General features: G+C 42.6%; 1 protein-coding gene across 27 annotated transcripts in view; it reads right to left on the reverse strand.

Moving 5' to 3' along the window:
• clasp2 (cytoplasmic linker associated protein 2) overlaps window positions 1-13,805 on the reverse strand; it is a 348,555-nt gene that overhangs the window by 157,263 nt on the left and 177,487 nt on the right. For all 27 annotated transcript variants that reach the window (XM_033020019.1, XM_033020014.1, XM_033020023.1 and 24 more), the window contains 5 exons: window positions 13,599-13,734; window positions 13,044-13,114; window positions 11,222-11,281; window positions 3,359-3,436; window positions 2,391-2,552 (listed from right to left, as the gene is read on the reverse strand). In XM_033020019.1, coding sequence (XP_032875910.1) covers window positions 2,391-2,552; window positions 3,359-3,436; window positions 11,222-11,281; window positions 13,044-13,114; window positions 13,599-13,734 — 507 coding nt within the window. The remainder of the gene's footprint in view (window positions 1-2,390; window positions 2,553-3,358; window positions 3,437-11,221; window positions 11,282-13,043; window positions 13,115-13,598; window positions 13,735-13,805) is intronic.

Here is a 13,805-nt window from a genome sequence, read left to right on the forward strand (position 1 = left end):
ATTGGATAAACTTGGATTGTTTTCTATGGAACGTTGTAGGTTGAGGGGAAACTTGATAGAAGTATATAAAATCATGAGAAGGATAGATATGGTCAACAGTCAGACCTTTATTCCAGGGTGGAAAAGCGTAACACTAGAGGACATAGCTACAAGGTGAGCAAGGTAAAGTTTAATGGACATGAAAGGAGCAAGTTTTTAATCTAGAGCAGGGGTCGTCAACCTTGTTCTACATCGGGGCCAGGACCCATGTCTGTGAGTGGACGGCGGGCCACATCTATCACCATAGTGACACTTGGTGTTGTTTTTCGCATTCGTTTTCACATGTTTTTCAATAATTTTTCTGCAGTTCCCAGGTCCCTCGCGTGCCCAGTAACTGGCTGCAGTTCCCAGACCAGCTCGCGTCCCCGGGACTAGCTACAGTTCCCATGTCGGCTCGCCTGCCCCGGATCTGGCTGTAGAGCCCAGGTCGCCTGCATGCCCCGGGACTGGCTGCAATTCCCAGGTCGGCTTGCTTGCCCCAGATCTGGCTGGAGCGCCCAGGTCAGCTCGCCTGCCCCGGGACTGGTTGCAGTTCCCACGTCGCGTAAACGAATTGAAAAAAATATATGCCTGCGGGCCGGATGATTTTGGGTTGCGGGACGGATCCGGCCCTTGGGCCGTAGGTTGCCGACCCCTGATCTAGAGAATGGTGAGGGCCTGGAACGCATTGCCAGTGGATATGATAGTGGCGTCAAAGAGGCTTTTAGGTAGGCACATGGAAGTGCAGGGAACAGAGGCACATGGATCCTGTAGGGACAGATGAGATCAGTTTGTATTATGTGGTATTATGTTCAGTACAAACTTTGTGGACTAAAGAGCCTGTTCCTGCGTTTTAGTTTAGTTCGGAGATACAGCATGGAAATAGGCCTTTCGGCCCACCAAGTCCGCGCTGACCAGTACTCACCCATATACTTGTTCTGTCCTACACACTTGGGACAATTTACAGAATCTATTAACCGACAAACTTGCACATCTTCGGAATGTGCAAGGAAACCGGACCACCTGAAGAAAATCTGCACGTTCGCCGGGAGAACATACAAACTCTAAATAGACAGCACCCGTGGTAAAGACCAAACTAGGGCCTCTGGTGCTGTAAGGCAGCAACCACACCTCTGCGCCATTGCGCCACCCCATCCTGTTCTTGTACTGTTCTATGTTCTATGATATCCTTCATCTTTTTTTTTTGCCCAATCCTTTTAATGGTTGAGAATCCGTCGTGGACAGGTAGGACTAATGTAGATGGAACATCTTGGTTGGCATGGGCACGTTGGCTCATAGGGCCTGTTTCTGTGCGGTATGACTCTAATCCTGGAATGTTTAGTTGCCAAATGTAATCATTTTGTAACCATGTGGCTATCAGATAAAATCCATCGCTTTTGTATCTGTGCAATTAATTCATCGATTTTGTTGCGAATATTGTGCATTCATATTTGCTGCCCTAACGTTTTTCCAATTTTCCTTTAGGCCACATTGGTTATCGATATCTGAGCAACTATGTTTCTGTGGCGATTCTCTACAGCTTTTGAAACTTCCTCTTTTCTAAATCCTCCCACCTACCAAAGCAAGAAAGGATTAGGAATTACAGTGGCAACATGTATGGAGTATGTAAGTGTGGTTTTAAAGGAACACTTTCCATCTGTATTCATTATACAGGCTGATTTGAAATGTGCTGACCTCCAATCCCAGCACCTCTTCATTGGAGACATATATACCCCACAATTCTTTTAGAAGTCACCCACAGTGGCGTAGCGGTAGAGTTGCTGCCTTACAGCGCCAGAGACCCGGGTTCGATCCTAACCACCGGTGCTGTCCATTGGGAGTTTCTTCATTCTCCATGACCGTGTGGGTTTTCTAAAGGAGCTCCGGTTTCATCGCACATCCCAAAGATGTACAGGTTTGTGCATTGCTTTGGTTTCGGTAATTGTCTTTGGTAAAATTGTAAATTGTCCTCAGCGTGCAGGAAACTGCTAGTGTACAGGGTGAACGCTGGTCGGCGCCGACTCGGTGGGTCAAAGGGCCTTTATCGCGCTGTATCTAAAGTCAATTTTTGTGTGCTCAAAAAATGATTGGTTGTCCTGATAAATATATCGTTCTCAGTGTAAAACTTAAAATGTGAAAACCTACTAATAATGGGGAAAAAAGGAGTTTGAAGGATGAAACATCATTGCGATGTTGATCATGTCACAGTCCTTCCTAACAACCATTTGATAAGCGAGTTGACTTAACTATGCAACACAAATGTAATCAATTTTCAGTCATCTTGATCTTTGAGGGGCAAAGTTTGAGTCACTCCAAAACTATAATGTAGTGCTAGTAAATTAAAAATATATATATAAATAATCTTTTCATACTTAAGGCTTTCTTGTGAGCTGGAAGATGATCGATCGGAGTGAGGAAGCGAAGCTGCACTGCTGGAACTCTTCAGATGAAAACCTTTTTGATACGAAGGCTCCAGAGAGTTGTACAATGCATCAGCCTCTCCAGGGAAATGGTTCCGAAGACTCCAGTAGGTTCTACCCCGGAAAATGAAACCACATTTCAGGTCTTTCAAAGGAACATAAGATATTTATCTTTTAACAGTATTATCAACATCCTCTACTTATTACTGGAGAAAAGAAAATCAAGAAACTGATTCAACAGTAGAAAAATAATGAAATGATTATTTCATTTTCGCATCATATCCCCTGTGTCTTTCAAATAGGAACACGGATTCCAATGTTACATATCTCATTTAAAATTCACTGAAAAACTATCTAAGAAAATGAAATTGCCACTCTGTGCAGCATGTGTCACATTGATTGTTAACAAGGTGTTTGTTTTGGATGGTGTACCATGACTGAATCCCATACTATTCTCAAAGGAACAAACGTATATGTAAAATAAGGAGAGAAAATGTGTGAAATCTGAAGTCAGAGGAAGTGAATGAGGGGCGCGGGGGTCGGAAAGGAGGGTGGGGGTGGGTTGTGGGAGAAATGGGTCTACACTGAAGGGAGGGGGGATAAAGTTGGGTGGGAAAGGTATTTGTTGGTTAGTTGCCTAAAACCGGAGATTTCAGTTCATACAATTGGGTTATAAGCTACCCAAGCGGAATCCAAGTTGCTGTTCCTCCAGTTTGCGTGTGGCCTGTTGTTGTTATTTAAATGGACTGAATGTGTACAATTGCAGATTAATGTAGATTAAAATTACAGTTTCGCTTTACAAAATAATTTTCTCTGTATTATGTACTTACACAAATCATTCGTTTCAATAAAAAGCTTTTATCAAATCCAAGTAGATTAATTTGGTTAAAAATCTTATCAGCAGTGCAATAGTTCCTTACTTTCTAGCTTCTTGTCTGGCTTCTGCATCAGCATCCGAAATGCCCTTCTTAATGGTCTCGACCAGAACAGTCACATGCCTAGGCAAAGTACGAAAATTATGCTTCTTTTAACCAAAACTAGAAACAATGGTAGACACAAAATGCTGGAGTATCTCAGCGGACCAGGCAACATCTCAGGAAAGAAGGAATGGGTGGCATTTCGGGTTGATCCTGTTAAATCCTGACAATAGGGGCCATCTGTGTGGAGTGTGCACGTTATCCCTGTGATGGCATGGGTTTTCTCCGGGTGCTCCGGTTTCCTCCCAAATCCTAAGGCATGCAGGTTTGTAGGTTAATGGGTTGCTGTAAATTGCCACGAGTGTGCAGGGAGTGGATGCGAAAGGGGGATAATATAGAACTAGTGTGAATGTATGATCAATGAACAGTGTAGACTCGATGGGCCAAAGGGCCTGTTTCCACTCTGCACCTCTAAACTAAACTCAACAAAACAATAAAGGACAATTTTATTGATTTGAAATGTTCATTGAAAGATTGTAATATGTGCGCTTATGGAAAAATACACAACAATGGACAATGGTAACCATGTCATTTAGACCTGAGACATGCAGAGTAAAATTATTTACAAAGTTGCGGAGTGTATAGTTCAGAAAAAAAATTATTGGTCGAAAAAATGTTTTTTCTTGCAAGTTGACACTAAAATGGGTGGCATTGTAGATAGTAAAGATGGTTGTTAAAAATTGCAGCAGGATCTTAATCGGTTGGGCAGGTGGGGTGATGAATGGTTAATGAGTTTAATACAGAGAAGTGTGAGGTGTTGCATTTTGGAAATTCAAATCAGGGCAGGACTTACACAGTGAATGACAGGGCTCTGGGAGTGTTGTCGAGCAGACGGATCCAAGAGTGCAGGTACATCATTCCTTGAAAGTGGTGTCACAGGTAGATAGGGTGGTCAACAAGCCTCTCGAGACACATTGGCCTTCATCAGTCAGGGTATTGAGTGTAGAAGTCGGGAGGTTAAGTTGCAGTTGTACAAGACGTTGGTGAGGCCACATGTAGAATATTGTATTCAAATTTTGGTCACCATGTTATAGAAAATATATTTTGCTTGGAAAGGTGCAGAGATTTATGAGGATGCTGCCAGGGCCTGAGCTATAGGGAGAGGTTGAGCTATAGGGAGGGGTTGAGCAAGCTAGGACTTTATTCCTTGGAGCACAGGAGGATGAGGAGTGATCTAACAGAGATAAGATCATGAGACGAATACATAGGAAAATACATAGGTCTTTAACCCAGAGTAGGGGAATCAAGAAGGAGAAAACATAAGTTTAAAGTGAGGAGGAAAAGATTTAATAGGAACCTGAGAGGCAACTTTTTCTGCACAAAGGGTGGTAGGTATATGGAATGAGCTGCAGGAGGAGATTGTTGAGGCAGGTGCCATCATAACGCTTAAGAAACATTTGGACAGGTACATGGATAGGACAGGTTTAGAGGGATTTGAACCAACCACAGGCAGGTGGGACTAGTTTAGATGGGGCATGATGGTCGAGGTGGACAAGTTGGGCCAAAGGACCTGTTTGCTCGCTTTATGTTTCTATGACATTAAGTTGTCCAGAAGAGTGTACTTTCTGATCAAACAAAAGATGGGGGAATGTGGTTTCCCATGGCCGTAGGGATTCTGAATCCTGGATAACTGTGTCTATCTTGGGGCAGCTAAGTCAGAAGGCTGGTTACAGATTGATGTAACAAACTGGTTTTCCCACAGAAAAGTTACTTGGGAAACAGAAATCCAGAAAGAGCATTGTTGGGGAGAGAATACTGAGATTCGGAGGAGATGGTGGTAGAAAGAAGACAGACTAAGAGAAAGAGGCAAATAGCCATGGCTGTGACGGCCTCTTTGTCCTGTAACATCTAGCTGTAATTATCGCTTCTCAGGTAATAATTTTTAATCTTTCCGCTAACTTGTAAGCTTTATAAAATGTAAAATCCTATACAACGTTATCACTTAAATGCTCATGCATCATCAGTTAAAATTGTTTTTCCTAATTATAATGCAAATATTAATAGATAGTTTATTGCAGGATATATTTTAAATGGCAGCTTTCCAATCAACATGTAAACTGATGTTCTCTTAAGGGCCTGTCCCACTTTCACGACCTAATTCACGAGTAAAAAGGGTTGTGAATTAGGTTGTGAAAGTGGGACAGGCCCTTTAAAGTTTACCTACTACGAAGATAGACACAAAATGTTGGAGTAACTCAGCGGAACAGCTGCCTGTCCGGCTGAGTTATTCCAGCAAATTGTGTCTATCTTCAGTGTATACTGGCATCTGCAGTTCCTTCCTACACATTACTCACTACTACAGCGAAAAACAAATTAAAGAAGCAGTAAATACATTAACAAAGCTGAAAAGTGAAATCTAGACCTTCTGAAGCACTTTTGAAAATTGATTTTTGAACTAAATATTTACTTTCTATGCTATTACAAAGTATACATAAGATTGCACACCTAATATTCAACTTTAAGTTATGTGAAGTAACTTGAATCACTTCTGTTTGTTTTTAGATTATTATATATTAACACAGCAAGACTATTAAAATCCACTTTTATCCTCAATTTTCTGAGTAATAGCAGCACCTTGGCACATGCAGTCACTTTGCAAGTGCCAAACAAACCAAGAGAATTGGTCTCAGATCCCATGCCAGGTTAGAGCGAGTATAGGATCTGCAACTCCATTTACTTCAATGGAGATCACGGACTGCAGAAAATGAAGCAAAGGGACAGTATGTTTTTCTTTAAGGATCTTGGTTTTGTCTACTTGTTTATTTAAAGCACATTTGCAAAGATTTACTTATAGTTGTTCATTTTGTTCATAACTATCCAATTTAGTTTTAGTAGTTTTACATGGTTCTGCATGGTGCCAGGATCCAGGATGTCACGGACAGAGTGCAGAAAATCCTCAAGGGCGAAGGTGAACATCCGGAAGTGGTAGTGCATGTCGGCACAAACGATGTCGGAAAGAAGGGGATGAATATTCTGCAGCGTGACTTTGGAGAGCTCGGAAAAATGCTGAAAAGCAGGACCTCCAGGGTTGTTATCTCCGGTTTGCTTCCAGTTCCTCGTGCTGGCGAGAGCAGGAACAGGGAGATACGGGACCTGAACGTGTGGCTGAGGAACTGGTGCACGGGGCAGGGATTTAGATTCTTAGATCACTGGGATCTGTTTTGGGGTAAGGGGGAACTGTACAAAAGGGACGGATTGCATCTTAACATGTGTGGGACCAGCATTCTGGCAGGCAGGTTTGCCACTGCTACACGGGTGGTTTTAAACTGAATAAGGGGGGTGGGGTGTCGAATGGGCTAGTGGAGGATGGAGTTAAAGGGAAAGGGTTTCTTAAATGTGTGAGCGTAGAGACAGAGGGGTGTAAAATGAGGGTAGAAGCAATAGGTAGCAAGGTGAAAAGTAGAAGTGGCAGGCCGGAAAATCCAGGGCAAAAATCAAAAAGGGCCACTTTTCAACAAAATTGTATAAGGGGTAAGAGTGTTGTAAAAACAAGCCTGAAGGCTTTGTGTCTCAATGCAAGGAGCATTCGTAATAAGGTGGATGAGTTGAATGTGCAGATAGCTATTAATGACTATGATATAGTTGGGATCACGGAGACATGGCTCCAGGGTGACCAAGGCTGGGAGCTGAACATCCAGGGATATTCAATATTCAGGAGGGATAGAGAGAAAGGAAAAGGAGGTGGGGTAGCGTTGCTGATTAGAGAGGAGATTAATGCAATGGAAAGGAAGGACATTAGTTTGCAGGATGTGGAATCGGTATGGGTAGAGCTTCGAAACACTAAGGGGCAGAAAACGCTGGTGGGTGTTGTGTACAGGCCACCTAACAGTAGTAGTGAAGTTGGAGATGGTATCAAACAGGAAATTAGAAATGCGTGCGACAAAGGCAAAACCGTTATAATGGGTGACTTCAATCTACATATAGATTGGGTGAATCAAATTGGCAGGGGTGCTGAGGAAGAGGATTTTTTGGAATGTATGCGGGATAGTTATCTAAATCAACATGTAGAGGAACCAACGAGAGAGCAGGCTATTTTAGACTGGGTATTGAGTAATGAGGAAGGGTTAGTTAGCAGTCTTGTTGTACGTGCCCCCTTGGGCAAGAGTGACCATAATATGGTTGAGTTCTTCATTAGGATGGAGAGTGACATTGTTAATTCAGAAACAATGGTTCTGAACTTAAAGAAAGGTAACTTTGAGGGTATGAGACGTGAATTGGCCAAGATTGACTGGCAATTAATTCTAAAAGGGTTGACGGTGGATATGCAATGGAAGACATTTAAAGACTGCATGGATGAACTACAAAAATTGTTCATCCCAGTTTGGCAAAAGAATAATTCAGGGAAGGTAGTGCATCCGTGGATAACAAGGGAAATCAGGGATAGTATCAAAGCGAAGGATGATGCGTACAAATTAGCCAGAAAAAGCAGCATACCGGAGGACTGGGAGAAATTCAGAGACCAGCAGAGGAGGACAAAGGGCTTAATTAGGAAAGGAAAAATAGATTATGAAAGAAAACTGGCAGGGAACATAAAAACTGACTGCAAAAGTTTTTATAGATATGTGAAAAGAAAGAGATTAGTTAAAACAAATGTAGGTCCCTTGCAGTCAGAAACGGGTGAGTTGATCATGGGGAACAAGGATATGGCGGACCAATTGAATAACTACTTTGGTTCCGTCTTCACTAAGGAAGACATAAATAATCTGCCGGAAATAGCAGGGGACCGCGGGTCAAAGGAGTTGGAGGAATTGAGTGAAATCCAGGTTAGCCGGGAAGTGGTGTTGGGTAAATTAAATGGATTAAAGGCCGATAAATCCCCAGGGCCAGATAGACTGCATCCCAGAGTACTTAAGGAAGTAGCTCCAGAAATAGTGGATGCATTAGTAATAATCTTTCAAAACTCTTTAGATTCTGGAGTAGTTCCTGAGGATTGGCGGGTAGCAAACGTAACCCCACTTTTTAAGAAGGGAGGGAGAGAGAAAACGGGGAATTACAGACCAGTTAGTCTAACATCGGTAGTGGGGAAACTGCTAGAGTCAGTTATTAAAGATGGGATAGCAGCACATTTGGAAAGTGGTGAAATCATTGGACAAAGTCAGCATGGATTTACAAAAGGTAAATCATGTCTGACGAATCTTATAGAATTTTTCGAGGATGTAACTAGTAGCGTGGATAGGGGAGAACCAGTGGATGTGGTGTATCTGGACTTCCAGAAGGCTTTCGACAAGGTCCCACATAAGAGATTAGTTTACAAACTTAAAGCACACGGCATTGGGGGTTCAGTATTGATGTGGATAGAGAACTGGCTGGCAAACAGGAAGCAAAGAGTAGGAGTAAACGGGTCCTTTTCACAATGGCAGGCAGTGACTAGTGGGGTACCGCAAGGCTCAGTGCTGGGACCCCAGCTATTTACAATATATATTAATGATCTGGATGAGGGAATTGAAGGCAATATCTCCAAGTTTGCGGATGACACGAAGCTGGGGGGCAGTGTTAGCTGTGAGGAGGATGCTAGGAGACTGCAAGGTGACTTGGATAGGCTGGGTGAGTGGGCAAATGTTTGGCAGATGCAGTATAATGTGGATAAATGTGAGGTTATCCATTTTGGTGGCAAAAACAGGAAAGCAGACTATTATCTAAATGGTGGCCGACTAGGAAAAGGGGAGATGCAGCGAGACCTGGGTGTCATGGTACACCAGTCATTGAAAGTGGGCATGCAGGTGCAGCAGGCAGTGAAGAAAGCGAATGGTATGTTAGCTTTCATAGCAAAAGGATTTGAGTATAGGAGCAGGGAGGTTCTACTGCAGTTGTACAAGGTCTTGGTGAGACCACACCTGGAGTATTGCGTACAGTTTTGGTCTCCAAATCTGAGGAAGGACATTATTGCCATAGAGGGAGTGCAGAGAAGGTTCACCAGACTGATTCCTGGGATGTCAGGACTGTCTTATGAAGAAAGACTGGATAGACTTGGTTTATACTCTCTAGAATTTAGGAGATTGAGAGGGGATCTTATAGAAACTTACAAAATTCTTAGGGGGTTGGACAGGCTAGATGCAGGAAGATTGCTCCCGATGTTGGGGAAGTCCAGGACAAGGGGTCACAGCTTAAGGATAAGGGGGAAATCCTTTAAAACCGAGATGAGAAGAACTTTTTTCACACAGAGAGTGGTGAATCTCTGGAACTCCCTGCCACAGAGGGTAGTCGAGGCCAGTTCATTGGCTATATTTAAGAGGGAGTTAGATGTGGCCCTTGTGGCTAAGGGGATCAGAGGGTATGGAGAGAAGGCAGGTACGGGATACTGAGTTGGATGATCAGCCATGATCATATTGAATGGCGGTGCAGGCTCGAAGGGCCGAATGGCCTACTCCTGCACCTAATTTCTATGTTTCTATGTTTCTATGCATGATAGCAACATAAGAACCATATAAAGATCTCACAGCTTTGACAGCAGGTAAAACTGGAATCAGGGCTTTTCTTGCCCTTTCTAGCACTGAGGCGATGCATGAGCTTTGGTAAGCAGACACTGCCCGAATTACGTAAGGACTACGTTCCATAAACCCTTATGTAAGTCACATTTTTCACGTCAGAATCACCTTGATACCAGTTCGAAACCAAGAACTGCAGATGCTAGTAACGACACAAAGTGCTGCAGTAACTCAGCAGGTAAGTCTGCATCTCTGGAGAACAGGAACAGGTGGCATTTCTGGTTGGGATCCTTCAGACTGAATCAGTCCGCAGAGTTAGCACTTCAGCACTTTGTGTCGTTTCATCTTAAAACTAGGCGCCGATGCCACTAGTCTGCACCAGCGAGCCCTACTTTACAAGCTGCTGCACCGTCTGGATATTACAGCTATTGTCGCGGCTCACGTTGTAGCCCCTGGCCGCCAACATTTTCTTCAGGCCGCCACCACTGACAGGACGTGCTCGATCACCATGGGGTTCCCTCCCCTCTCACCAGCTGCCGCCTCTTCCTATATGCTGTCGCTTTGTCCGTTCTTCCTCCTCGTTCTTTCTGGAGTCAAGTTGGAAGGTTTCCGTGACTGTGGGGGAGGAGGCGATGGTGGTGGAGGGGGAGCGGCTGAGTTGACAAAGTGACGGCTGACAGGAAGAAGCGGCAGCTGGTGAGAGGGGAAGAGGCCCCATGGTGACTGAGCACATCCCGTCAGTGGCAGCGGCCTTAAGAAATCACTGGCGGCTAGAGGCTACAACGTGAGCCGCAACAACAGGTGTGTCAACCGGACGGTGCGGCAGCTGGTGAAGAAGGGCTCGCTGGCACACCCTGTAGAGATGTGTCAGCAACTCAGCCGCGAGTTGCTCTCCACCACCTCCCTCGTTCTCGCTCACCTTCCCAGTGTCTATCCGAGAGTGGCCAAATCCGGAAGAGCAGCGAGTCCGGGCAACGCTTTCATATCTATGAAGCTGACGGGAACCGGGACGACCTATTGTGAATTGCTTACGGAGGTTTACATAACTCGCTTATTCCGTATGTTGGGGAGTGCCTGTATATCAGGTCAAAGTGGACAGGTTTACGTGTCAGGTGACAACTGTGGGCAGCATGAAATGATCCAATTATTTTCAAATTTAAACACCTCTATTGCATTTATATTTGTTTCTCTGACTGAGCACTGCATGAAGTATATACAAATAAAAGATCCAATGGGATTTGAAATTATCTTTACATATAATTACAAGGATTCCAAGACACCAATTATTCTTTGGACAATGTCTATACAGATATTATTCTCCTCCCAAAAACGTTTTGCGCCTGCACAAACAGTTTCTGCTTTTAAATTGTTATACTCTTACCTTTCTAGAGAGTGTGTTTGCCATTCCTGCAACAACAAATCTAAAAAGTCATAACAGCGCCTGTAAATGAAATGGAAAAGTCAGTCTTGTGTCCTTGAAATTACCTGTTTTCACAATGAGCTCAAATGCTCGACATTTTGAATTTCAATTGAATAAAAGTTATTAATCAAAGTTACATAATATAAATGTGTTATTTGTCATTTTGAGTCGACAGCAAATGTTTTCAGATTTTTTGTAGATTAAAATGATGATTAAAATGATACTTTCAACCCTTATCTCACACCTTGGGCAGCACGGTGGCAGAAGAGTTGCAGCCTTACAGTGCCAGAGATCCAGGTTCGATCCTGACTACAGGTATGGAGTTTGTACGTTCCCCCCATGACCTGCGTGGGTTTTCTCCACGATCTTCGGTTTCCTCCCCCACTCCAAAGACGTACAAGTTTGTAGATTAATTGGTTTGATATAAATGTAAAAATTGTCCCTTGTGTTGGATAGTGTTAGTGTGTTGGTATCGCTGGTCTGTGCGGATTCGGTGGGCCTGTTTACGCGCTGTATCTCTAAACTAAACTAAAACTAAAGTTGGGCTTTGTCAAGACCTATTCCTCATTTTTTTGTCATATTGATCAAAGGCATGATCAAGCACGGAAAAATTCAACATCGGGAATATGACATGAGCGCTATCATAAAGATGACGTTGAAAGAAAAGCAAAAGAGGCAACTCAACATTCCAGGGGATAGAATTTTCAGCATAACTGGACGGGAAAGAACAAGAAATGTAAGGGAGGAGCTGAGCTGGCAATGAAATAATACAATGAGAAATATAAGGGAGTACCAAAAGGAAGAAAGGAGGCGGTAAAGAAGGGGAATCAAATATCACTGGTGGAGAAGGTTAAGTAAAAAGCCAATGCGTTTCATAAATATATTCAAGAAAAGAGGACCAACAGGGAGGAATAAGGCCCATCAGAGACCAGTAGGTCAATCTGTCAATGAAGCTGGAGAATGTATTCAAGATCTTAAATTACTACTTCTCATCTGTATTCACCAAGGAGGGCAGGTGGGGCAGAACTACATTTAGTTTGATGCAAGTGCCTTTCCCTTCACTCTAACAGGGTCATGCATACCTTCAACTATTGCCATCACACATTGCAAACAACCTACTCCAATCAACGTTTGCAAGTATGTGTCTAATACAATCCAAGTTGGACTTGCCACAATGTGGAACTTTAACTTGTGTACCAGCTCTGTCTTTTTCCATAACTATTTTAAAGCTGATAGAACTGTGGTTGCCGGTCCCAAAGCGCTCGCGCAATGTTACCTCAGTCACTTGCCATCCTCAATATCCTAAGAGTAGGTCAATCTTTGCCCTTTCCCTTATAGGGCCCTCTACATTTGTTTCTGTTTTACACAAAGTCGGTAATTGATATCTTCAACCCATTGCCAGTGGAGGATGTGAAATCAGACGTAATCATTCAAGAGGTATTCAGAGAGTATTAAGAGGTGTTCAGATAGACAAATGGGATTATTGGAGATGGATAATAAAGGCAGCATGGACACTGTGGGCCAAAGGGGCCATTTTTATGATGCAAAATCAATGACTTTCATCTTAATTTAGGATATGATAACTAATAGGAAGATAAAAGTAATTAGAATTGTACTAATTATGGCAATAGAATATCAATGTTCTAGATATTAACTTATGACATCATGCTGAAAATAAATGTTACTCTCATTGTCTTGATTTTAATCAGATACATAATTTACAAAGATTATATAAATTCATTCTAAAAACGAATGATTGAACTAAATGCTTTTATTGCCTTACCTTCTCACAGCCACTGATTTTGAAGTACAATTGCTGGTTATTAAGGGAATCAACCTTGGAACATGGGTGTGCTGTGTGAGGAAATAATGACCTAATTAACATCCATTCCCAGAAATGTAAGTTCAAAATGTAATAATTGAATGTAAATTGGCTATTTTTGAACTGGGCAAAAAACGTATAAATAATTGTCACACAAGGTGTTGACCAAAACTCACATCAAGAACAATTTATCACAACGACCCTGTCTTCAGTGGCAATCAGTGGCAATCAGTGGCAATCCCTTGATCCTAGCCCCACTTTTTATTGAACTTTAAACTAACTTTCCTTTTGCTCTTTCCAGAACTGGCAGAGAGTTTATGATCTTAAAAGTTAACTGTTCCTCTTTTCACATTCTGAGTATTTCCACATTTTAGTTTGTTATCACCATATAGTCCTTGGTTTAAAATATTATTTTATAATACTCATGCAAATTGCCTTGGGGGAGACCTGGCTGAATTAAATTTATTGTAAAAATCACAAACACAAGATCAAAGAGAGTATGCATGATCTACTCACACGGATGATGCACCTAATTGCTGCTACTCCAGCTGATGCCATCACTTTTGCACAGTTTGGGACCAGGTTAAATAATGTAGGCACAATGGCTTCAGCACTATGATCATATTTGTTGCCAAGAATTGTTGACAGTTGCCTGTGTAAATTCCAACAAATGGACTTTGAACAAAACAAACACAACATTTTTTTTGTTAAAGTTAAAGCTGT

This window comes from Amblyraja radiata, chromosome 4 (genome assembly GCF_010909765.2).
Source record: "Amblyraja radiata isolate CabotCenter1 chromosome 4, sAmbRad1.1.pri, whole genome shotgun sequence".
NCBI lineage: Eukaryota > Metazoa > Chordata > Chondrichthyes > Rajiformes > Rajidae > Amblyraja > Amblyraja radiata.